The 26,755-nt window shown below is 33.7% G+C and overlaps 1 protein-coding gene across 1 annotated transcript; it reads right to left on the reverse strand.

The window, feature by feature from the left end:
• Nucleotides 1-8,359: 8,359 nt before the first annotated feature.
• Nucleotides 8,360-17,353, reverse strand: LOC126975553 (putative odorant receptor 85d). Its single transcript, XM_050823482.1, has 7 exons — nucleotides 16,780-17,353; nucleotides 15,872-16,037; nucleotides 14,698-14,794; nucleotides 13,818-13,919; nucleotides 11,596-11,684; nucleotides 11,453-11,519; nucleotides 8,360-8,434 (listed from the first exon to the last, which is right to left on the reverse strand). The coding sequence occupies exons 1-7, from the start codon at nucleotides 17,351-17,353 to the stop codon at nucleotides 8,360-8,362; spliced, it is 1,170 nt and encodes a 389-aa protein (XP_050679439.1).
• Nucleotides 17,354-26,755: the final 9,402 nt, after the last annotated feature.

Genomic DNA, 26,755 nt, shown 5'->3' on the forward strand with positions numbered 1-26,755 from the left:
AAGAAAGTGATTTATGTTATAGCATCCTTTACCACACAAACGTTTCTTAACAATTCTTTTGAATATCGTAATACATTTGAAACATTTTCTGGGATCTTGTATTTAAAGAATATACGTCGTCCCACAAAAACTTACTAACTCGACTTAGCCGAGTAGTAGGCATTATAAGTTTATTTCTGTTCCTGGTGTAAACATTATGGTCATGACAGTTTCTAGCAAATTCACTAATGTTCCTCTGTACATACATAACATTATTAAGAATATATTGAGAAGCAACAGTAAAGATGTTAATTTATTTATATTTTGCTCTCATAAAACCAATGTAGTATATCAGTGTTATACTTAATACGTAAGTATCCACCTACTCTGTGATAATAGTAACAGAAACGTGAATTTAACTTTTTATTTGACTAATTGTCCTTTATGCAAAGAACGGTTATCAAGGAACTTATAACCAAACCATATTCGTACAGCCAATCTGTAATATGAACTTCTTCGCGCGGTGTTTTCAAGTCAATACGAAATTGGCACATTAAAAAGAAGTTGACACTTAAATAAAAGGTGAGCCAGCAACGTTGCTATGATTTCTAGGAGCTCCTGTAGTATTAGATTTTTGTATATATAAAATTATCGTGTTCCGGTGTTTGTTACCAAACTCCTCTGAAACCAATTTGTTTGAAAATTTCTGTGTATATCGGGTAGGTCTGAGAATCGGCCAACATCTATTTTTCATACCCCTAAATGATAAGGGTCATCCACCACTAAATATTCTTTTTTATTATATTTTATTATGCATCAAAAAATACATACAACTTCAAATTTTCACCCGTCTACGATCAACACCTATTTTTGTATCGCGATTTTAATATTATTCTATTCTATCCACAGATACGCATTAAAGTTGCAAGATAGCAATCGAATATAATGATTATTGTAGTACGATAAATTTTATGTACGATTTATTTGGTAGGTCTGAGAATCGGTCGTCATCTATTTTTCATACCTATAAAAATTTAAATTATTGATTTTTATTTATTACTTTATATTATATCAATACAAAGTTTGCTGTGGCCCAGCAAGTTTATGAATAAAATCTTAAAGCATAACTACTAATTTATTTAAAAACACACCACACATCTTGTAATAAGTTTAAAATGATTATATAACTATATTAATAATTATAATTCAACCAAAAAAAGGACGCAACAAAACAAAGCAACCTATTTTGAACTGTAAATATTCATAACAAATACGTCATATTAAAAGATGCATTGAAATTTTAACACGGAAATATTGAACATTTGTTCCGAAGCGCTGCATCCATGTTCAACACTATGACACGGGAAATAGAATTAAATTTTAAAATTACAAAAGCTAACGTGAGTGAAATACAGATCCCTCGTGGATATTGGAAACGCGATGTTCGTGAAATAATTTCCAAATGAAAAATTCCAAATGTCTCAATGCTGCCAGTGTTCAAAATGTAACATCATCCTTGAATATTGCATCGCCTAATTTGTATTCAACAATACTTGGAAACGTATTTGTTAACGTTTGTGACTTTATAAGTTTCCTTTTGGTTCAGGATGAAAAGAGAATTGTGACATTATTTTCTTTAAAAAATTTAGCATCTGCATGTTTTACGCGTGGACTGGAGACAAGTGGTAAGTTATTCGATGTAGGTCCAACATTGCAGACACAAATTCTCTGTCTTTTTTATTTTATCGCCTAGATTTTGCAGAACTGCTTGCAAATCAGGTTGTAACCGCTGTAATGAAAACGCTCAGGACTTCGGCAGCGGTTGCTAATCTCTGAATATAGGTAGCCGATGTTCAATCTACCGCCTTGAGCGGCGCTGGTCCGGGCCGATAGAAAAATAAATGCCTGTTCTGGTCGTAGGTCTGTTCTCCGTTGTTAATGGCGCGTGGCTTAAACACACAGGTATGTTACAAATAAAAAAATATGACGTACTGTGATAGTATTAAAACCGGCAAAAAGGTTCAGATCAGGGCTAGATGAGAGCCAAACATCAGATCTTATTAAATACTTAGATAAGTTTAATGGGTGCTTATTATCAATTTTTGACAGTCTCATAAAAGGAATCTTAGTTAATAAACCTAGCCATCCCTGGATTACACTCACCATTAGTCATATGATCCAATTACGAAACGACACATATCACAGGTATTGTTAGCCTGGATTAGAAACACATAAAGTTTACTATAAAAATCTAAAGAGTATATGAAAATATACAGCAATATATTCTGAAAAACGTGCTTTCTTTGGCCAGCACATAAATAGGCACTCGGGCAGCTCTAAGAATTTATGGAATAACCTGAAGAAATGCGTTGATATTTCATCAAAGACCCGTCACGTCGTAATCCCAAACTATTTACGAGACCCAGACGCAATAAACTAAATAATCACAGCTGACATATTATGAGTTCCACCGATTAACAGTAGACGAAGCTACCATTTTAAAGTTAATAAATCAAATTAAGTCTAACGCTGTCGGAATAGATGACATATCTCTTGATATGCTACTACTAACTCTTTAAGTACTATCCTACTAATATTATAAATGTGTAAGTTTGTATGTGTGGATGTATGTTTGAACTTCTTTAACGCAAAATCTACCGAATAGATTTTGATGAAACTTTACAATAATATAGCTTACACACCAGAATAACAAATAGGCTATAATTTATAAAACTATAGTGTGAATTATACAAAATATAAAAGAAGTGTGATTATTACTAATGAATACAACTAGCGCCATCTCTTATCAACTAGCAAGGAAAAGATCAATACAATTTATATGGCAAAACAACGTTTGCCGGGTCAGCTAGTCACTCATATTGTTAATACATCCATTCTGACAAACACTTTCCCAAACGCCTGGAAGTCTATATATAACTAGCTGACCCAGCAAACGTTGTATTGCCGATATTAAAATCGCGATACAAAAGTAACTGTTGATCGTAGATGGGTGAAAATTTGAAGTTGTATGTATTTTTTAATGCTGACTCATAATCCAACAATTTTAAAAAAATATGTCAAAAAAATTCAAAAAAAAAATGTTGGCCGATTCTCAGACCTACTCAATATGCTCACAAAATTTCATGAGAATCATTCAAGCCGTTTCGGAGGAGTACGGGAACGAACATTGTGACACGAGAATTTTATATATAAGATTATTTTCACAGGTATTATTTTACTTTAAGCGAAGTTGTTATGTTTTACTTTAAGGTGTATAATAAATCATTGTAAATAAATTTGTGTGGTGTGAAATAAAAATATGTCTAAAATCCGGAACGTTAACTTTATTAAAACCAAGCTTGGATAGTTCGTGCCTTGTGACCATTCTTATCTATGGTGCTAAAGCCTTTTCGGAATCCGGTTTGTTCGGGAGGCTGGAAGTCGTCGAGCCTGCGCATGAGACGATTCGTGATAACCCTAGAAAACAGCTTATATACATGGCTCAGAAGTGGTATAGGCCTATAGTTCTTCAAAAGCAGTATTCGCCCTTTTTGAAGAACAGCACCACAGTACTTCTGTGCCATGCTTGTGGCGATTTGCCCTCGAGGATGCCTTGAATATTTTCTGGAGGGTCATAAGTACAGGGGTACCACCAGCTCTCAGAAACTCAGCTGTAATTCCATCATCACCCAGCGCCTTGTTTGTTTTTAAGCTGTTTTAGGGCCATACTAATCTCGTACAGGTATTATTATTTATTTTTGAATTATTTGTTGTCTTATTGTTCAGACGCAACTTTGACAAACTCTGCGTAACTTGGTTTACACTTCAAGGTGTTAATTTGTTTCAATCAGCTTTTGATACCTGTGATGGACTTAAATATTCTACAAAAATATCATTAGGTTATTTTGTATTTATGCTAAATAAATATTACAAAAATTTGTTACTTTACAATAACGGAATACTCCCAATAGCAATCGTTTTACCCGGCATAAAACGAAAATCATGTCGCTAAATTAAGTTTACATAGAACTGACATTATACATGCATAGAGGTTATCCCCTAGCGCCATGTTTAAGCAAATGCCAAGTCACACTGTTAATAATTAAATGGGTCGCTCGAGAGAGCCAAGATTTTTGTAATGTACGTACGGAAATATGTACGTGCACAGCGGTCTTATATTACTTCGTTCGACAGTTGATATTATTTATGTAGAGTCAATATCTAAGTTTAACGGTACTTCAATTCGACCCCTTTTTTATCCTACAGCACCATTATACCTTATGACGGAGTGTCTTATGTGCATAGGTATATATAAAAGGCACCCACACCCTTCAAATGGGAACCCAGCAGTAAAATTGCAACGTGGCTTCAACGTTCAACAAAAGTGAGAATACGTGTTGGCTGTATTTTTTTGTAATTGTTACCACAGAACTTAACTTTCGAATTGATTACTGAGCATATTGAATTGTTTTAAAAAAACATTTCAATATGCTCAGTTTTTTTTTTAAATATCTCTATTTTTTAATTTCTATATTACTACTTTTGTAATAAATAATATATAAGTTATCAGAATCTTTCTTAGATTTGCGTCATTCGTTATTTTTTTTTGGTTTCTTGACATTACTATTGTTTATTGGTTTCTTCGTCCATTATTAGGATAGGCAAAGGGTTGGAGTCCCTACAGACATATTCGTTAAAATTCAATAACAAAGATATTAATATGTGCTAATATAACCTTCAATTTCTTACTATCAATTATTTTATTTAATGAGTGAATATTTTAAAATGTGTGAATGGTATTAATGAATTATAAATAGAATTTAAAATTAAAACAATAATCAGTCAAATAAAATGGCGGAATCCCAGGAACATTTTACTCTTTCATCTATAAATAAGCATAAAAGAGAAAATCAAGAGCCTGATAATGACTTCACCTGTAATAGTTATTTATCCAACTGTTGTGTAATAAGGGGTATTAAAACACTAATGTGGATTTGTGTGATAATAGTATCACATGAGTGTTTTAATACCTAATTATCAACAGTTGCATAAAAGACTTTATCTACACCGAGAATATGAATCCTCTAAAAGATTCTGAAACAGTTAACTTACTGCTAACATTAAAACACCAGTCCTAGTAGTAACCTAATATCATTCATTACTGATTATATACAAATAAACTAAGTATTGAAACAATTATTTATTTTAGTAGTAATTTACATTTTGTATAGTAAAATAATTAAAATTCATTCTAATATAATGTTCTTTTGCAGCGTTTAAAATGAATCGCTCATTTTTTGTAAAATGGCGGGGATTCGAATAACCTACTTTTTTTACTGTGCACGACGTACTGGTAGTGTGGAACACGCGTAAACGAAAATGTTCTTTTTTTTTAATTCATACAGATACCACGCATCAAGCAATAAGAATGTGGCAGTCTGTTGAAACTCTTTGCGCATGAAGGGATCGAAAAAAAACATAGGAGTGTTGTTATGAAATTCAGTACAACATTACAACACTCGTTTGGATGATGTAATGGTTATTAGAACATTGGGTATTTTAATGTTGGCAATAAGCTAACTGTTTCAGCATCTTTAATGGAGGATTTAAAGCATGGGTGTATTTAAGAAGTTTAAGTGTTTATTTTCTGATGAATATCAAAATATAACATTATATCATTCTTTGTAAAATATATTAAATCTCACTTGATTAAACATATTATTTATTATAGAGGCATTCTTTTATTTTGGGTAAATGCCAACTTTGAAATCAATATTTAACAAAAAAAAAACAACCGATTTCAATAAAATAATTGCATAGTCTTCTACATCTTAATAATCAATAAAATGTAGTTACAATTATTGTTATTCGGCCGAGTCGGTGTCAGCCATGGTAGGTTTGACATTTCACTTAAAAAATTTCGCAAATGTATTATTTCAACAATTTGATATTTTTTGAATTGATATTCCTCACTTCTGCGACAGTTACACTAATTAAAGAAAACAAAATTTATGAAAGATGTGGGACTAGAACCCGCGACCTCTCGCGTTCCGTGCAAGCCAATCGTTTGAATGACGTCATGTGCATAAATAACGTTGACATGTTGTGGCTTCATCTACAGGACCAACTTTACAGTTGATAACCTGCACAAGCCCAATATTTGCATATTAGGAAATTGACTACAGATTTTCCTTCAAATCTAAACAATTTCTTATTTTTTTTAGTGATAACCCTCATGATTTGACTGTCAGTCCCTCAGTGATAATTCATGACGTTCGGCACGGAAAAGCGTCTATATCGAAAAATAAATTTTGATAATATGAGAAAAATTAAACATTTGTTTTTGCAGAATAAAATTTCATATTGAAATTCTTATTTCAATATGAAATTTATATATATGAAGCTCTTGCTTGTTAAATATTACTATTACAAAATATTTAGTGATCCTTGAAATTGAAACAGAACCATTGTTCGTTAAAAATACAGGTTTTTTTAATATTCTAATGTGTAACAAATATTTTGTATATATTGTTGTAAGTAGACAGAATAGAGGAACGTTAACGAAATCATTGATTGATGTCGTAGTTAAAATTTGCAAATTGGCAAACCACTGACTGGTTTGGAAAACCACAGACCATTGTTTCATGATTATTGCGATGAACCAATTTACACATCATACTATTTCGTGTAATAAATAATTGAATTGTTATAACGATGAATGTTTAAGTATAAGGAGTTTGCTTTCAATTATATAAGACTAGCTGACTGTTCATAATAAAAAAAGTTGCTGCGGATAGAATGTCGTAAATTACTTCTTAACTGAACTCTACTCGGTGAAAGGAATATTCGTACCAAGTTTCTAGTCTCTACTCCTTATGGTCCCAGAGATATCGTGCTGAGTCAATATATGCGTGGAAATCTCTTATATATGTATATCTCGTATATAGATAAAGTGCAATATTGTCATTGTAATGAATGGTGATGCGAATTGCGTTGTTGCATTGGGATAATTTTTTAGAGAGGTTCCTGACATGTAGCTTAGATTTGAAAGAGCGACATTGTAAATCAATTTACAAATATGCAATTATTCAAATTCAAATATTTTTATTCAAAATATGATTCAAAATCACTTATTGAACGTCAAAAACTACCACCTACACTTGGAATCGGTGTCCTTCCGTCGCGACCCTCTCTCGCCTCTCGCCTCCTCAAGACTCAAGCACATCTCACCTATAACTATGTATGTAGTTACAAACCTATCTTGTATGACACCGACTCCAAAAATTGCAATAATCGTAACTAGAATTAGATTAATTAATAAGATTGTATAAAATACGCAAATATTTTTATACTCTTTAATGCATATTATATCTATTGTTTTGTAATAGTCACAACTCTGGTTTGAAAACCAGCGCTGGACTTCCGTTGGGCTATTTGGTGACGTCTCCTTAAAGATATTTATACTATTATATTATAACTACTAGTTATAATATAAATTATTCAATTTTTCAAGTACGGATACTAACCACCATTAGGTACTGCTATTTAATCATTATTCGACAGCACGCCCTGACGAACTGAAAATAGAAGAACTCCATTTCTAAAAAATAAAAGATTTTCAAATTTTTTCTTCTTTTTAATCGAGGCCATATTGTTCGACTGGTGTCAGTATTGTAACGTGTGAGTACTTCACACGTGAGATCGTAGAGTAATGAAATATAAGTCTTCTCTTGTATGGTTCATCCCATTTCTTTTATAATAACACTTTTATGATACATTATTTTATTTTATATTATATACTAGCTGTCTAGACAGGCGTTGTTCTGTTCATAATAAAATTTGCACTTTATTTTATGGGTATGTAATAAGACTGAAGTGTCACATTCTGATATGTATATAAGGGAGGGCGATTGGTCAGAGGAACATTTACCAAAGTAATTTACACAATTAGTTAATTAAATATATTGTAACGAGTCAAGTGAAGTGAGCAGCGGGTGTCTGAGAGGTGGCGCTAGTGTAGCGGAGTGAAGTATGGGTCGAGTCGTTGAGGAGTAAGGAGAGGGAGTAAGGAGGGGGGGTGAGGTGAGGTGAGGTGAGGTGAGGTGAGGTGAGGTGAGGTGAGGTACTTTATGAATGTAGAATAATTAGAAAAATATATAACAAGCCTCGTATATTACGAAGTTTCCACGTCTTTCTTATATGATGCGCATTTTTAGTTGTTGTTTTTGCTTAATAAATATTAAATAAATATCTGAGCAGAGTGATTTATTTATTTATTAACAGTCATCCAATTGAAAACAATATTAAAAACAATGAAATAAGTGCATATAAGAATAATATCTCTAACATCACAACTAATATGCAAACTTATCATATTCAATCAATTTGGTTCAGCGTCCGATGACTTGTAAATAGTTCTCAATATTGTGAAATACGACCACGATGTACTTATAATCTGAAATAGAATTAATAGTTAAGAATATGAGAGAAAAAAAAAATTTTTCTTTACATTTCTATCTTTAATAGATATATCGAAAAGAATCACCAAAGTTCCCCTAACTTTTACAGCTGGAGCCATTTTAAACATTTAATCTATAACATAACATTTACAATAACATTTACAAATTGTATGAAAAATCTCTTACTGTTTACCAATACTATTAAACATGACATAGTTTTGTAATTTTTAAAAAGAAAATTGTATTATATTTGTAATAAATTAAAAATGCTTCATATTATGAATTAAAACTATGGTGATCTTGTTTGAGAGAGGTAACCTAGCTCCGCTCGATTCCTCAAGATCATTGGCTCGGTCCCCAGCCTTAAGGTTCAAACATTTCCCATAGAATTACATTGAAAATGAGGTTTGTTACTAGAACAGTAAGTGCCGGCACGAGAGTACGAGGACCGAGCCGGTAGTTAGTAGCATAATTATAAAAATATACTATTAATATTAAATTAAATAGGAGAGAATATACTATCCATTTCTTTTGAAGTGAAAACTTCTTTAGCGGCGTTCAGCCATTTTCTTGGGATGGGTATAAAAAGTAAAACTCGCGTCAGGACACGTGGCCTGATCGAAAATTCGTACGACAGTCGTTGAAATTATGGGCGTAAGATTTATACTTCTAACTAATTATCATTCGGTTATTGGACCAGTGGTTGAATGATTTGTTCCTGTTTCGCCCCGCAAAGTTTCGCCCCACACAAAAAATTCTTTTTTTCGACCCAGATTTTATTGCTGTTTCGTCTCGAAAATAAGAATAATTAATAATTTATTATTTTATTCTTGATTTGTCCCACTTTTTGTTCTTTATTCGCCTCAGATAGTAATTTATGTGTTTTAGAACATACATATACAGGCAATATTGGTAAAAACTTATTTTTAAATATTACCAATGAACTCAACAAGTTAGTACTCAATACAAGAAATCCTAATTATTAATGTAACTGATCTGTGATTATTATTTACCTACTTTATATTTTAAAACCTAATAATTTATGTTACTGATCTGTGATTTAGATTGTGATTTTTTTACTTGTATAGCCGTCTATATTAGGATGATAAATTTAAATTGTTGATAGAACATAATAGACCCATCTGTGATTGGAAATGTGATTTATTAATACATATTCTTCATATTAATATGATGATTATACAATCTTATTTATGCTTAAAATCCTAACTTTTATCTACCTATGTACTTGGTCCGTTTATGATATTTTTGTGGCAAGTTTTATCGTGCTACTTTTGAGACAACCTAAGATAGCTGTACCGCAATCGGCAAGAACATAATGTCCTGTAATAGGTTTATGAACTCCTTTCATGCCATCGTTTGGTCTCGGGTAAACTATTGCTCTTATATAAATCTAGAATATTGTTGTAATTCAATTTTTTTTCTAGATGTACCAAAATAACATTTAAAAAAGTGAAATAAAATTCAACGTGGGACGAAACAGGAATATGGGACGAAACCCAGGGGCGAAACAGGAACAAATCGGTTGAAGATTTCATTGTGATTGCAAAGCCGAAACACCGCGAGGTCGAGGGATCGAATCTCAGCCGTGAAATTTTTTTGAATTGAAAATTTCTTTAGCGGCGTTGAACACTTTTCTTGGGATGGTTAAAAAATGGTAAACTCGTGTCAGGACACGTGGCTTGATCGAAAATTCGTAAGATAGTCGTTGAAATTATGGATGAAAGAAATATGTATATAAAATATACGATATTTTTCTGAAAGATAAACTTTTTAATGTAAAATAATTGTAATACTTCTGAAGTGTTAAATTTATGTAATATAAATTGCCATTTTTGTGTACGATAGCACAATAAATTAATATTGTATTTAACCATATAAATTCTAGTACTTTTATACTGATAAATACAGCCATTTGTGCCTAATTATTTCCAACGTTAATGTTATACTTCTGCCGGCACTCCCAAAGTGCAACCCGTTTTTTGTCTTCAATATTTTGATAAAATAAACATTTTAATTATATTTTTATAATTATAATCAAAGCGTAACAAACTCTCGTGTTGCAAGAGGAATGGTGTAATTTTAACGAAATGAATCAATAAATCTATATATATATATATATATATATATATATATATATATATATATAAATGAATTGCTGTTAATTAGTCTCGCTAAAACTCGAGAACGGCTGGACCGATTTGGCTAATTTTGGTCTTGAATTATTTGTAGAAGTCCAGAGAAAGTTTAAAATGTGAATAAATAGAAAATGCTGCTATCTATATATATAAAAATTAATTGCTGTTAATAAGTCTCGCTAAAACTCGAGAACGGCTGGACCGCTTTGGCAAATTTTGGTCTTGAATTATTTGTAGAAGTCCAGAGAAGGTTTAAAAGGTGAATAAATAGGAAAATGCTGCTAAATTAAATAAAAACAACAAATTTGTATTTCCTTTGATGTGTCCATACATAATTTCTATGAGAGAATTTATTGACGCACGGTTTGACAGTTCTGCTGTGAAACAATTTCATTACGACAGCAGGGTGCATATTTTACGAAGTAATTTTTGATGTTATGATATATTATTGACAAAATCATACAAAAATATTATTTTATTTATTATATACAGAACAACGTCTGTCGGGTCAGCTAGTACATTTATAATTAAATAGTTGTATCTGTAATAGATAATAATAGTTCAAAGACCATTTAAACGGCTTAGCACAAAGCACCTCAGTGCATTCCGAAAGAAGCTTACAAGTTACCATCAAGTACAGTTTCAGGTAATTTAGAGACCCCCGAGGTATTTCAGATTTTAGACAGGAGTTGTTCTTGAAACTCACTGCGAGCCCGAGAACAATACTATTTTATTCTGTGTCCGAACAAAGGTTGGCATATAAAATGAGTGTTTTCTTTACTTACATCTCGCATTTGCCCGAACGTACATAAACTTATAATAACCAGCATCATTAGCTATAGATAAAAAAAAAGTTACCTTTGTAAAACTTTCGTATGAAATTATCGAAAACTTATATGCGGTCAGCGTCTGTGCCTTATTCGCCCTAGGATAAATTAAAAAATAGATTAAATCTCAACGAAAATAATTAAATTTTTAATGCAAAATAATATTTAAATCACCTTAGCATTAATAGCAATATGGTCTTCTTCGATTTCTGATCCATATCGTACCATTTGCATGAGAACGCTAAACTGCCAATATTTCTGCTCTGTTGATAAATAATAAATTATATAATGATTAAGGTAAAAAGTTAAAACTAGTCTTTATATTTATTGAAGGTACCAGTGGGAGGCTCCTTTTCTCCGGATGACGGCTAGATTATGGGTACCACAACGGCACCTATTTCTGCCGTGAAGCAGTCATGTGTAAGCATTACTGTGTTTCGGTCTGAAGGGCGCCGTAGCTAGTAAAATTACTGAACAAATGAGACTTGATATCTTTTCTCTCCAGGTAACAAGCGCAGTTGTAGTGCCGCTCAGAATTTTTGGGTTTTTCAATCTTGAGCAGCACTGCATTGTAATGGGCAGGGCGTATCAATTACCATCAGCTGAACCTCCTGCTCGTCTCGTCCCTTATTGTCATAAATAAATCATAATTAATAAAAAAAGGTATAAATAACTTGAACAACTCAGAAAGTTTTATCTGTAGTAATATTAGAAAGTATGAAAGTTTGTTGAAATACATGTACATGCATATCACTCATGTTTTTTAAGAATTTGTTGCTTCTGAACGAACGAAATTCGTACCATTTGTTTCATGCAAAATTTCCGCCATTCTTGTTGTATGCAAGTATTTATCTATTCAGTATAATCAGTATTGTTTGCCCTCAAAAAACAAAACCAAACTTTGGTTTTACATCAAAGTTTTATGTATTCCTGGGATCGTTTCTTTACAATAAACTAAACGCAATAACATCTATCCCCTAAATTATATAAATTGTAAGAAGGCTCTTCATGAAGCACTTCAAAATATGTCCTATGAAGATACAGAAAAATTACTAATAGTGTTAAAATAAATATTATCTCTATTTTATTTGTATTAGTTAATAAATTGAAGACATTATTTACTTATATATTTTACCTGTAGATTTATTAATACCTTTTCACTCTAATAAGTTTTTTTTGAGATCATGATTTTTAGATATGTAAATGAAAACATTGTAAATTATTTAATGTGATTCGAGGGGATTGGCACTGTAAGGTAAAATTCAAGTTCTTCCTAGTTCGGCTTCAGCTGGTAAAATTCTTATAATAATAATATTTACACACTTTTTACACAAATTATCTTGCCCCAAATTAGACATATATAGCCTGTGTTATGGGTTGCAAGACAACGATATATTTAATACAATATATTTGCTTAAACATACATAAATACATATAAACATACATAAATACGTATAAAAATCCATGACTCGGAAAAAAACATTCATATTCATAATATAAATGCTTGCACCTACCGGAATTCGAACCCGGGACCTCTACCTTAGCAGGTAGGATCGCTAACCACTCGGCTATACAGGTCGTCAAATAATTTATTGCATTTATATCTTATAAACTAGGATAAGTAGGTACTTTTGTTTTGTGAAACAAATAAATTACTATCATTATCATCGAGGTTGCACGTTTATGCGACAAAACAAGTTTTGGTAGAATATACACCAAAGATGTAGATAGATACTTGTTCGGGTCTCGACAACGGTAGTAGGGACCCAAAAAATGGTGACAAAAGTAGAAAAATGGTTTTAGTAGCTCTTTGTGCCACAGTACATTTGATAGCCGAAGAATTATGGATTTAGGCTAGTGGTTTGTGTAGCATTTAACAAGAACACTAAGGGGTGAAAAGAGTTACCTCACACTGGGTTCCCAGAATGTTTATAATGCACAAAAACAAATAAGACTGAAAATAGATTGTTTCAACATTCTAGTTGCAAGAAGATTCTGAACATTTCTTATCTCGATTTATAGCCATAGACATAATATGGCTTTACCATTATGGTGACCAAGAAGTGAACATAACCGAAAAGGCCGGAAAATCATGAGCTCTCTTTTCTGAGATGATAAAGATTGGTAAAGGTCATGATTGAATATCTTAACCATGGAGTTACCTTTGCTGGCTCTTTGTTCGCAGAATAAATGAAATACATGAGAAGCGACGAGGTAAACTAGCAAAAATTGTTTTGTTCCATTAAATATGTACTCGTAAGTTACCGGCAACATACTAACGCATTCTTACTTTTTATCAAAAATCAACTTACGGCAAAATTGGAGCTCCTAAAAAGCACTATTTGCAGTTTATTCATCTGTTTCCAAAACTAGTAATTGTAAGAAAGTCTGCATACCTCTTGTATTAAGTTCTCCCCAAAAATACTTATCATTAAGATTTGCAGTAAAACTGATGACAGAAACAATAATGCTCCGGGTATTTGTGTCCAACTTCCAATCTTAAACAATATAATATTATGTCTTCACAATATTCTTGTAATTATATTCACTTTAAACGCTGCTATCATTTGACACAAATGGAGTACTGTTCCAGCTTCTTCTGACCGCATATGCATTTGAGTGGCTCGAACCATCGACGATCAAGTCATCTCCGATCAGGTTGATTCTTTTCTCTCTGTTTATACAATATATCCTGTAGAGGATCTATAGGATATATTGTATGTATAATCAGAGGAGTTAGTCGGGATGATGGTATCAACCTGGCTGCAGTCTCTTTCATTACATCAAAATCCACCCGCATCATGTTGACGTCTGGCATTCTACAACTGGGCGTTTTGTGAAGAACTTCTTGACTCCTTTTCCTAAACCACCTTCAAGCATAGAGCATACTCCCATCTTAAAGGCTAGCAACGCAACTCTTGACCCCTAGTGTTGCGGATGTCCATGGGCGGCTTCACCACTTCTCATCACGTGAACCTGTTGCCCATTTGCCCCCGTCATATATGGAAAATATATATATAATCTGCGTTATAAAATAATGAAATGGACACCTTGGAACGGATCTCGAGCGGAGTAGCATTAGCAATAAAATTCATTAAAGAAGAGCCTGCTCAACACTGGCACTAAAATCAAGGTTTGATTAGAGATTGATTTGGCAATATCTTAGTTGGCCGATTAAAAACGCTTGTCTCAATTCCAAAAGTTCTCATGACAGATTATCATGTGCAGATCATATCTTTCTCAGTGTGATGACAAAGCACAGTATTTGATACTTGCCGTTAATATGAAGCCTAGAGCACATATTTCCACCGATCCAACTAAAACATTAAACAAATTGGGAGCTGTGAAGATTTCATTCAAGTCTTGCGAGAGTCTGAAATTAAATATAATATTTATTTAATGGTACGTGAAAACACAAAATTTTACCTGGTACAGTCCTCTGCTTAGCACAGTCTCGATTTTAGATTCAAGTGTGTTCCGGTTCTCGTCGACGCTATTGGGAGAGATTTGAACCGCGGTATAAAAAACATTCTCTATCTTCTCGTCTGCATAACAACGAATGCCGCTAGTTTGCAGTATATCATTGATATGCAGAAGAAACAGTGTAGGGGATAGAATGCAGCCTTGCAGGACGCCAGTGGTAGGCTCCTTTTCACAGGATGCCGGCTAGATTATGGGTACCACAACTGCGCCTATATCTGCCGTGAAGCAGTAATATGTAAGCATTACTATGTTTCAGTCTGGGCAAATGAGACTTAACATCTTATGTCTCAAAGTGAGGAGCAGTTATAGTGCCACTCAGAATTTTTGGGGTTTTTCAAGAATCCTGAGCGGCACTGCATTGTAATGGGCAGGGCGTATCAATTACCATCAGTTGAACGTCCTGCTCGTCTCGTCCTTTATTTTTATAAGAAAACCTGCGTCTATGGGTTTTAGGTCAGAACATGCGCAGTCAATCAATCTTAATACGCCGATCAGGTAAAAAGCTAGTGACCGATTTTGTATCACTATTGTGAAGCCAGCTTCAAAATGAGGGTCAATGCTGACCAAATGCTTCCTCTCTATCCATTCTAACCACCAACGCCTCTTCCTACGACTCAACCGCTTCCGCGCACCTATGAGTGGGATAACCAACCAGAAAAATACAATCACAAATATCCTATAGGTATCGCATGAGCAGGAATCTATCGCATGGTGTCGGTGACAGCTTGATGCGGATTTCTAGATGGTAGTAATAAAAATTGACTTATAGTATTCATTTATTTAAATAAACATGGTAACGCCAATTTATCGCATTTAAGAAGAAGCATGAGAAAAAGTATGAGAGAGAGAAGAAGTATGAGAAAAAATGGGTGACGATCTATTTCAGGCGACCAAAATCTCGTTAACCCCCATAATATATAGACGGATTTCACATATAAATAATTTAATTAAAATGTCATAAACTTACTTCAATATAAATTGGTGTTTTTTGATAATTTCTTGCAATGAATTCGTTGTTTCTGGTGTTAAGGTCCTAATTTCCTCACACAAAATTATAAATTGACAACATACATGTGTTGTTAGAATGAAATACAAAGCGTCAATAGTGGTAAAATATAAAGCACAAATAAATCCTGGAAAATGAAATATTATTAACTTGAATGTCCATTATTCTCTATTGGATTTATAAATGAATTTACCAAGCTTATTAAAAATATTGTGTTTAGTTGGTACATGTCATTAAGTAGATTCAGGCAGTCTCCTTTCTTCTTAGTCGTTCCCTCATTACTGAGTATCGAGAGTCATATTCAAACGGTCAAAGAGCTGTCTCCATCGACTTCGCTCTGTTGCTTGGTGAACTACGGCCTTTAGGTCTTTTACCCTGTATATTCCCCGTCACGATCAAACCCTCAAGGTTGTCTGCTCCTCTGCGAGCAACATGGCTAAAGTTTTGCACTATATGCTGTAAGGAGATTGTGTACAGATGAGCATTTTCCATCTTAAGCAGCTATACGATGCATGTGTTTGTGTGATGGGCCGCCCATGGTATTTGCAGCATATGTCACCGACACCATATTTCAAGAGCAACGAGAACAATATAACTTGATAAAATTAACGCACACCTACAGATACCGTTGTCTCAGGCCTGGTTGAGAAGTATATTAAAGAATTCGCTGAAAAATATAGACACATAAAATGTAGCGCGCCGACTGCAAGAGAAGGAAGGTCTTTCGTATGCCTCTGTTCGTTCGTGTAACCTCTTGATTACACATACATTTACACTTGACTTTATAACAAATGACGTTGCTTATTTAACTTTGTCTCTTTATTAGAGAAATGTTGAATAAAAAAATAGTTGATACGAAGAAATCTTACCACAAATTATGGAGTGTAAGTACATCAGCAACCACTTGTACCATGAGTCAATTGTAAACGGCACCACTATCGCATAAGGAAATAAATAATGCACTCTATTTTTCGTCATGTAATGAATGAGCATTATAATAGGCGATGAAAAATTATAAACAGTAATAAGTAAAGCGTTCAAAATAAAGAAATACTTTATTAAGTATTTAAGAAATACAAACTGGGATTTAACGCGTATCGTGTTACTATCTCCGTTAATAATATGTTCGTATAGAACTTGAAGGCTTTTAGTTAACTCGAAGATATTCTTCCTCTTAATACCAATAAATATAATTTTTAATATAGACAATAATCCAATGCAAGTACACGGTGCAAGATTTGTAAGTTCTAGAAAGTTCTCTGCTGAAAATTTTGATACAAAGAAAAGGAGTTCTTGAGATATTACAATTGAGAGCCACAATATTAACAAGTAAAACCGTATTTTAACTTTTCCATCGAAAGGAATACCTATGATGGTAAAGTTGATTTTGATTTGTTGAAATATTTCATCGAAGCTTGGTATGCCGGCGATGTCTTCTGACATGGTAAGACTTGTCTTAGACATGTTTTTCATTTGATTGGTTCCGATATTTATGAACGGTCCCTTTAAAGCATGTGTCTATTATTAATTCAGGGCTGTTACTACAGGGTGTTTCACATCAACTTATAAAATTTCAGATACAAAATCTTACAAAACGTTAGCGTTTTATACATACAAGGTATGTTTTAAAGTTATATATACTTCTTCTGGCGCGTTAGAGAAAAATAATCCGAGTGAAATTTTACACTCAGCGCACACACCGACAGGTAAATTCGACTCCCTGATGTTAGTTGATCAACTAGACCATTTGTATCACACTTCAGCTGCCATAAGCCTCTTGTAACTCATAATGTCTACTGAACCACAAGCAATGGACGAGAATTAAATCAAATACGATATGTATAAGTTGTGAAAAAAAAATACGGTTTGCACTCCTGAGTGCCTAGTGTATATTGTAATGAAGCAATGCATCCGATATTAATACCATATGTGTGTTACAGAAGAGGGCTATTCGTTCTATTTACAGGAGCTAGGACCTAAATAGTAATTAAGAGAAAAATTTAAAGGAATAAACATTTTGACTGTTACATCTCAATAATATATTCTTGCTGATGTTCAGGAAGAACACATATCCACTGTAAGAACACATAGTACACATTCAAATCAAATTCAAAAAATACAAATATTTTTATGCAAAATATGATCCAAAATCACTTATTGAACGTCAAAAACTATCACCACCCGCTCAAAATAGACTGCCTCAGACCTGAGAAGAACGGGCGCAAAAAACTCAGCGCGCTTTTTTTTTATAAAAATATGGATTACAATGTGATATCGTACAATAAACATTTACAATTAAAAGGCCTGAGGGTGTTCGCCAGTCTGTGGTATCATTAAGAAAATCGTTTATGTTATAGTAACCTTTCCCACACAAACGTTTTGAACAATTCTTTTAAATTTCGTAACACATTTGTTTTGTACATTTTCTGTGATCATATTGTAGAAGCATAGACATCGCCCAACAAAAGACTTACTAACTCGACCCAACCGAGTAGTCGGCATAACAAGTTTATATTTGTTCCTCGTGTTAATATTATGAATGTCACAGTTTCTAGAAAATTCCTCAATGTGCTTCTGAACATAATGTAAAACATCAAAAATTTATTGAGAAGCAACAATCAAAATGTTTATTTCTTTAAATTTTTCTCTTAATGATTCTTTAGGACCTAGGTTATAAATCAAGTGAATAGCCCTTTTCTGCAGCACAAGGATGGTATTAATATCGGCTGCACTGCCCTATAACAATATACCATAGGACATAATACTATGAAAATAACTAAAGTATACTAGTCGCGCCGTATCTATGTCAGGTGACATAATTTATTTTCTTAATGATACCATAGAATGGAGGGAACACCCTCAGACTATTTAAAATTATAAGTGACCAAACTGTATATAGTGAATAAAATTTCATTAAAATCGATTCTATAACAAATATCTTATTGAAAATTAGCTACTTAGCTACAACCCTCAAACTATCATTAATCGAAAATTCGATTAGCCTAGACATATTGGGTGTTGAAGTAAATGGATCATTAGCAGTTCCAAAATGGAAAATTCCCTTTGATATTGCATTTCAAGTTGACAGTCCAGTTCAACCCTTAATTTAAGAAGGTCCGACGTAAATTATTAGTTACACACATACTTTATGCTACTTTATCAGCTAAATAATGTTTTACCAAATTTAGAACCAATAAATGCATTTATATAATATTTATAGAAAGTGTAAGGTACTCTTATAATTTCTAGTTACCTTAGTTGGTTTTGGTCACGGACTAGTAAAAAAAGAAGAACTGCGCACCGTGATATTAGCAAGTGAAGCACCTTTATGCTAGTGTGTGTGCGGTTACGGGGTATACCAGTTACATAATTTTTTCTCCCTTGAATAATCCACAATATATCCACAAATACTTTTAAATTATTGTTTTTACACTTTTTCACAACGCACGACGGCATTTTTAAAATATTTTATTGCGACGCAAACTGATCTGTCACAGACGATGGCAAATCTCATAATAGCGGACAATCGGCTTGTATTAGTGTAAGTGCATGCGTGCGGCTATGTATTTACACGCTTACTGGCTTGTTTTGGTGCCTCACTGTTACGTAAGGTGACACGGAGTCCTTATTTTTTTACTCGTCCGTGGTTTTGGTTAGTTAGTTAGAAGTTCATAAAATGTGTTTGAAGTATTGTATCATGTTATTATTTATGCTAGTATCTACTTTTTTTGTTACAAGTACAGGTAGTGCGTCACATGACATTTCCTATACTTCTACAATTCCTAAAAGTTTAAACCAGTTTTAAAACATTTTTTCCAGTCTGCCACAGACACCTCTTCTACGGCCTTCTCGAACGCTGTTATTTTTATTTTATTTTATGGAAGACGAGGCTGATGTTCGTTCATTTCCTGACTTCCGACTGGATTCCTTTCAGTTGATTTTTTATTTTAGGGAACAAAAAGGAGGTCACACGGTGCTAGATCAGGACTGTAAGGAAGGTGACCCGTGACTTTGACCGGTGTGGTGTCCAGGAAGTCCTTTGTTTTGAGCGTAGCCCGTCGTCGTGGTGAAGCAATAGCCCGCGGAGCCCAGTATTCAGTCGCCTGTCAATCATGGCAGTGAAAAGTTCTAACAGGCATGTTTATTCGAAACAGCCAAACTGTGTCAATGTTACGGGATCGTATTTGTAAATTCAGGATTTTCAAATGTCTTAAACGCGCCAAGACAAGCCTGCTTCAAATTTATAGATCACTAGCTGACCCAGCAAACGTTCTTTTGCCATATAAATTATTTATAGAGTAAGACCGTTTCTTGGACATTGCAACATTACTTTATTTTTCTAAAATAAAAGATTTTTTCTAGAACAAACGTAGCCTAAGTTACTCCTTATTACATCAGCTACCTGCTAATAAAAGTCCCGTCAAAATCGATCCCGCCAGACAGACAGACAAAAACAGTAAAAAAAAATATTTTGGTGTATGTACCGTATATATATTCATCTACATGTAGTAAAAAACGGTTATTTCAATATTAGAAACAGACACTCCAAACTATCCTTCTCACGCGAAGGTGCTCGTGTGAGAATCCTGTGAACGCTTCCCAATCCAATCTGTAATATATGACATCTTATGATATTCGTTTGTTTTCTTGTTTAACTTTTTTCACTGCTGGCACTTTTTTTCGTTAACAACCGTCGAAGGCCGACCATTTCATTCTTCATCCTCCGACAATAGATGACCGCGATTAAATTCAATATGCTAACGGTAGATTTATATCCATAAAAGTTATTTGAAGTCGATCAAATGACTCGTCTAATTTAAGGCCTCCTTTGACATCTTAAAGAATTATCGCACGAAAATGTTTCCGATGTAGATTAATTTTTCGATGAGACATGATAATTCAAATTAGCTATCGAAAAATATAGAGAGATATTTGAAATTCGAAAGATAGTATTTTTACTCGTAATTGATGACATATTTTTTAATAATTACAATTAGCAAGGGTTTATAATTAAAAAAAAGACTTAAAAAGTATGCCCAAATATGGTTCTAGCAGATATGGTTTCATAATGATATTGTCTTTCTTCTCGATCCACCGTTTGTACAATGTTGGTTCGCAGTCCTGTCTCCAGTGAAATACTTGAAACTAAAATACACACAGCTTGATAACTTCTCCATTTTTGAAGTTGATTTTTTTAGGTACGGTACACCATATAGATACATTGTAAACAAAAATAAAATAGTTTATACAAACAATTTGTATAAAACGATATAATAGTAAACAATTTGTAAAATTGATATAATTATGATAAATATTGTCTTTGGTAGACAGTCAAAAAGATTTAGGTAATTAAATGTCACGGAAAGCTGATTCAATTATTCACAACTTTAAAACTTCGTACTTTTACTGTTTTCAATAGACAACTTTTGATAGATATTAAGGGTATGTTCCGATATGCACTGCGACCCTGTACAGTGTGACGTCAATTTAGTATACTGTAAAGCCGTTCCTTTATTGCCAGTTATATTGGTTACTATTTAAAACGGAACGCAATCCCGTATAGTGTCAGACGCATTTTTTAACGCAGCACTCAAATGAGTGTATTAAAGTTTTCTAGTTCATTAAAAAAAAATGTTGTCAAATTAAAAATATTTGGGATTTAACTGTAGGTATTGTTTATAAAACGTTATGCACACGAGTGGTTTTGGTTTATAACGTGATCAAAGTACTGCGAGGATCTTACCTCGAGAACGCCAGTGCTCACAGTAGAATATATAGCGGCGATTTATGACGTCATATATTTCCCTAGGGTACTGCGGCAGTATATCGCCAGTTCATAACGGAACGAATTTTTCTACAGTGATAGCATTGTGCAGTGCTCGCAATGCATATTGGAACATACCCTTAGTAAGCCTCAATGATGATGTTAAAGACCATAAACTTAGTATACTAGCACTCTCCTTATTATGGCTAGACTAATTTTAAAATGTTCATGTGAGCTAGTTTTACAGATGTGTTAGTGAGTTAGTGAAGTGTGTAGTATTTTGCTTATGGTCAATCCCTATGACAAATATTGATAAACGGCGTCATATTCACGTATACAATATTTATTTATCCAACACATATCTATTTTCTAAAATTATTATAATCTTAAGAAAATAGAGTGTTTACTGCGTATATAAAATTAAATATTAAGTATTTTAGTGCATTTTTTCTACGAAAGAAAACATCACGTTAGATGTATTGAAAAATTTGAATTTACCTGTGAATTGTTTCTTTAGTTGGATTGTTGCTAAATGTAATTACAAACTCAAATACAGAACACGACACCATTATATTTTTTAAATAATATCCGTTAGAACACAGAAAAATAACGATAAAAACACTAAAATTAAAACGCGGTCCAATTTGACAGGAGACTAATGGACACAAAAGAAAACGAGGAAGACAGCACACAAGGTGATGATGAAGATGAAATAAAATTGACAGCAGGACCTTAGTGGAGAAGAGTTGTCCAAAACAGAAAAGAGTGGAAATCGTTGGAGGAGGCCTTTGCCAATCGGCACGCCGAACTGAGAGACATTTTATAGTTTATACTTTTTAGCTTAAGATTATTGGCAAAACTTAACATTTAATTTTTTTTTTAGTTCGGAATTAAATGGCTTTATTATTATTATTATTAATGGACACTAAATTGTCTCAAAACGGTTTCATGGTCTACATCTATTCGGTCTCTTTCTCACACCTAGATTTATATGTAAGGTTAGTTATGTCATTTTCGCAATCTGTACCACCTGTAATATGTTGAAAATATTGTCTTAGTGTTAGTGGAGAAAAATGTTCTAAATAAATTCACGTTCGGAGTTTTGAGGTAACAAAGTTAGAAATATACAACTGATTTGAGAACAACCTTTATATGCTGCTTACGAAGAATAAAATAAATATAAATAGTTTTTTTTTTAATTTTCGCAGCTTCGGTTAATCACAAAGTTCTTTGTTATGGTAACAACTAAGAAGTAACGAGACGTTCTACAAAGTGGTACGCCCCGCCCAGCAAAATGCAGTGCTACTCAGGATCTTACAAAAAACCTTAGTCAGAATTACAGATATGTTTGAATTCATTATATGTCTTAGTAGCGCAGTCATTTGACAAACTACGACGCTCTTCATACAGTCACACACATGCTGCCTTCACACCACTGCTTGGCAGCAGAAATAGGTGCCCGTGAGGTGAACATCTAGCCAACTTTCTGTGCTAAGGTGCCGTCCTAAACGAACTACTGGATAGTTCTGAATGCAGTATGATTGTCACAAGTTTCAGTTGATCAATTCATCTCTTTTATAATTTTATGTAAAGTTTTAGACAAAAAAACATTTGTGTCTCCAAAAATTTAATCTATATTTTGGTATGGACTGGTTACTGGTTTGGTTTGGTAAATAAAACTGGAGTTTTATATATTTATGCAAGTTTCAAAACTTATCATTCTACAGTTGAAATAAAAATAATTACGTGATGACTTCTTGTAGCTTCTACAGTTAAATTAATTAACTGTCGCTTGGGTAGTTCTAAAGACGAAACAAATTAGTGGAGTTAAGAATTTAAGACTTACTTTACTTACTCATGGCACGAGTTATTCCTTGAATATTTTGTTAGTTGTAGTTTGTTTGAAATAAAAGTATTTTTGCATTTAGCTCAGAAATATTTTAAGTGAAAATCGTGTAAGTATTCATCGATATAATTCTCTACATGTTGATAGTCGGTATATTGTCGTAACAGATTATCGCGCTACGTAGGTACCATGAAAATAAGGGATGAGACAAACAGGACGTTTAGCTGATGGTTATTGATACGCCATGCCTATTACAATGCAGTGTCGGTCAGGATTCTTGAATAAACCCAAAAATTCTGAGCGGCACTACAATTGCGCTCGTCACCTTGAGACATAAGATGTTAAGCCTCATTTGCCCAGTAAATTCACTAGCTACAGCGCCCTTCAGACCGAAACACAATAATGCTTACACATAACTGCTTCACGGTAGAAATAGGTGCCGTTGTGGTACTTATAATCTAGCCGGCATCCTCTGCAAAGGAGTCTCCTACATCCCTAATAGACGGATTCCTGCTTTATTAAATCTATTTCTATTTTTGTAGTGAGACTAATTTACTCGCGTCTTGAGGTTTAGTCAAATTTTATTCTTAATTCTAACTGAGCGTTTCGTCTGCCAGAAACAATGTTTTTTAACCGTTAAAAATGAACGATTTTATACTTTTTTTTTCAAATTTCTCATATAATGCAAAATCATTGTTCTTTATCAAAAATCAACCAATCATCAAATCACAAATATTTAATTTCATAAAATGTAAATCATATTACACTCATTTCACGGCAGATTTCCTTAGAGAAGAATGAGCAAGAAACTCTAATGTTGCTCTTTAAGAAACTGATTAGGTATTACAATTAGAAAGTAGAACATATAGGAGAAAGATTCAATTCAATTTAAATTTTGAATAGTTGAAAATAATATATAGGAGCTATACAAAATGATATTGCTCCGCGTTTCGTCGTTTTAGTTTGAAACTTTCGGTCATTTAAATAAAATATTGCCTGTAGTAGCATGTGCCGTTTGCGAATCGAGTAAGTATTTGAGAAATTTGTCTTCTTCCACGGCCGCCTTCCAAGCGATACGTACAACTCAAACGGAATTATTTAATCCAAAACTTTAGGATTTTGTACGTATGACGAGGTTGAAGAATTCAATAAGCCTTTTGAGGGTTAACCGGTCAACGGGCTATAACTATTGGCTGGCCTTTACTATGTACTAAGTCTGGCTATAAATACTGTTACAATAAAAAATAAACAAAATATTACATTTAAATTTGGAATCTATCATTTGATTGTTCATTGAGTTTTCTCATTTTGGCGCCAATACATTGTACAATATTTTGCGATATTAAAATGGAGTGGGGTGATAAAGAGAACCGAATCGCTGTATCATTACACAAAGGTATGGAGCCAAATACAATTTTTAACATTTATACGCTTGGTATTAGTAAAATGTTTGTGTACCGGGCTATTAATAGGTACAATGAGACCTCCTCTGTTTGTGACAAAAAAAGATCTGGCCGTTTACGTAGTGTTCGTACGAAAAGGGTGGTCGAAGCAGTAAGGGAAAGAATTCGACGAAATCCTGTCTTATATTTATGTATTGAGCTAACACACAGTAAAAGTAATAAATATTATTTGCAATAAAAATTTTTTTTTGAATGGTTCGCCGAGCTGTATGTGAACGCGCATTGTCATGCATTAGCGTAAAATCGGAGCCAAAGGTTTGTGCAAATGAATGGACATAAGGTCTGAGAATATCCGCAACGTAATAATTTTCAGAGTTCATGTTTCCATTTACAAAAAAGAGCTCAGTTCGCCTGTTCTTCATAATACCTGCCATAGCTGTTGAGCCGCTGTATGGATGAACTTCCTGAATGCACCCGAGCCTTTCAGTATTTCCGGGCTGACGGTACACTCACACCCTTCTTGTATCAGGCCTAAACCCGAATCGCGACTCATCGGAAAACATAATTTTATCCCATTGTTCCTGGGTCCATGTTCTGCGTTCTCTACACCATTCATTTCGACGAGCGCGATTCCCGTGACGTATCGTTGTGCACCTAATTGGGCGTCGAGCTCGTAGGCCGTACTCATGTAGCCGATTTCGCACAGACTTACATCAACACCACTTGAATTTTGTAGCCTAAACTTATCTCTCGAGCGGTTAACATCGGCTGGCGTCCTGCAGTCAGTTGCATGTACGACGTCTTGCCGAGTGGTTGTACTCTTTTACGGTCTGAATGCTGTTCAGCGGGTTCCCTTATATTATTGTAGCGCTGCCAAAGACGACAAATAACACTTCTATGAATGCCAAAATGCCGAGATACCTGAGATTGATTACTTCCCGCTTGCAACATCCCTACAGCTCTTTGCATTTCATTTGCCGTCAAATGACGTCGCTCCATGACGTAAAGAATATCTAACAATTCAATTTTATCGCTAACTTTATTTAAATGGTTGGTAAAATTATAGAATCAAGACTAAACGTAGCAACAGCAAACACATTTAAATTCCCTTTCATTTAATATTATGAAAAAAAAACAAAACATATTCGAAATTTTTTTCACAACCAGCCAATATGTCATCAATAACAAAAAAGTTTACATTCCTATGCACTTTGAGTCATTAAAGACTTAGAAATTCATTAATATAAATGGTAAATTTGTAATATCATGCATGTTGCTTAGACTTTTTTTATATGTGTACATACTACGTATATGTCGTAGCGATAAATCTGTGCAAACCGAATTGTGCAGATCTATCGATCGTATGACAAATAATTGAAGATCTAATGTTCATGGCAGCAGTCTCAATTTCTATTCTATGAATTGTTATCAATTGCGGTTGCACAGTTTTATTTTCGCGTGTGGATGTTCGTCACAATATCGTGCCGAGATTCGCTTGCGTGCCCACGAATGGATCTATATTGTCTTCCGTCCATCATGGATGACATGTTCAATGCGCAAGTTTCTGCGTAGAAGAAACGATCGAAGCAGATATCGGTCGCGTGTGGAGACACTTAAGGGTTTCGCTAACTGCACCGTTTGAAATCGCTACGGTGATAATATATCTTTATGTACATAGCGGGTATCAGAAAGATAAATAATATGAGATTTCTTTCAAATCTAAAGAAAAATTGCAGCGCCACCTATCAGTTCAATTGTGAGTATTAGGTTAGTGCTCCAGAAGGGATCTGAATACAACATCCGGTATTATGTGTATTTTGTCCATTTTACGC

Source organism: Leptidea sinapis, chromosome 36 (assembly GCF_905404315.1).
Source record: "Leptidea sinapis chromosome 36, ilLepSina1.1, whole genome shotgun sequence".
Classification (NCBI taxonomy): domain Eukaryota; kingdom Metazoa; phylum Arthropoda; class Insecta; order Lepidoptera; family Pieridae; genus Leptidea; species Leptidea sinapis.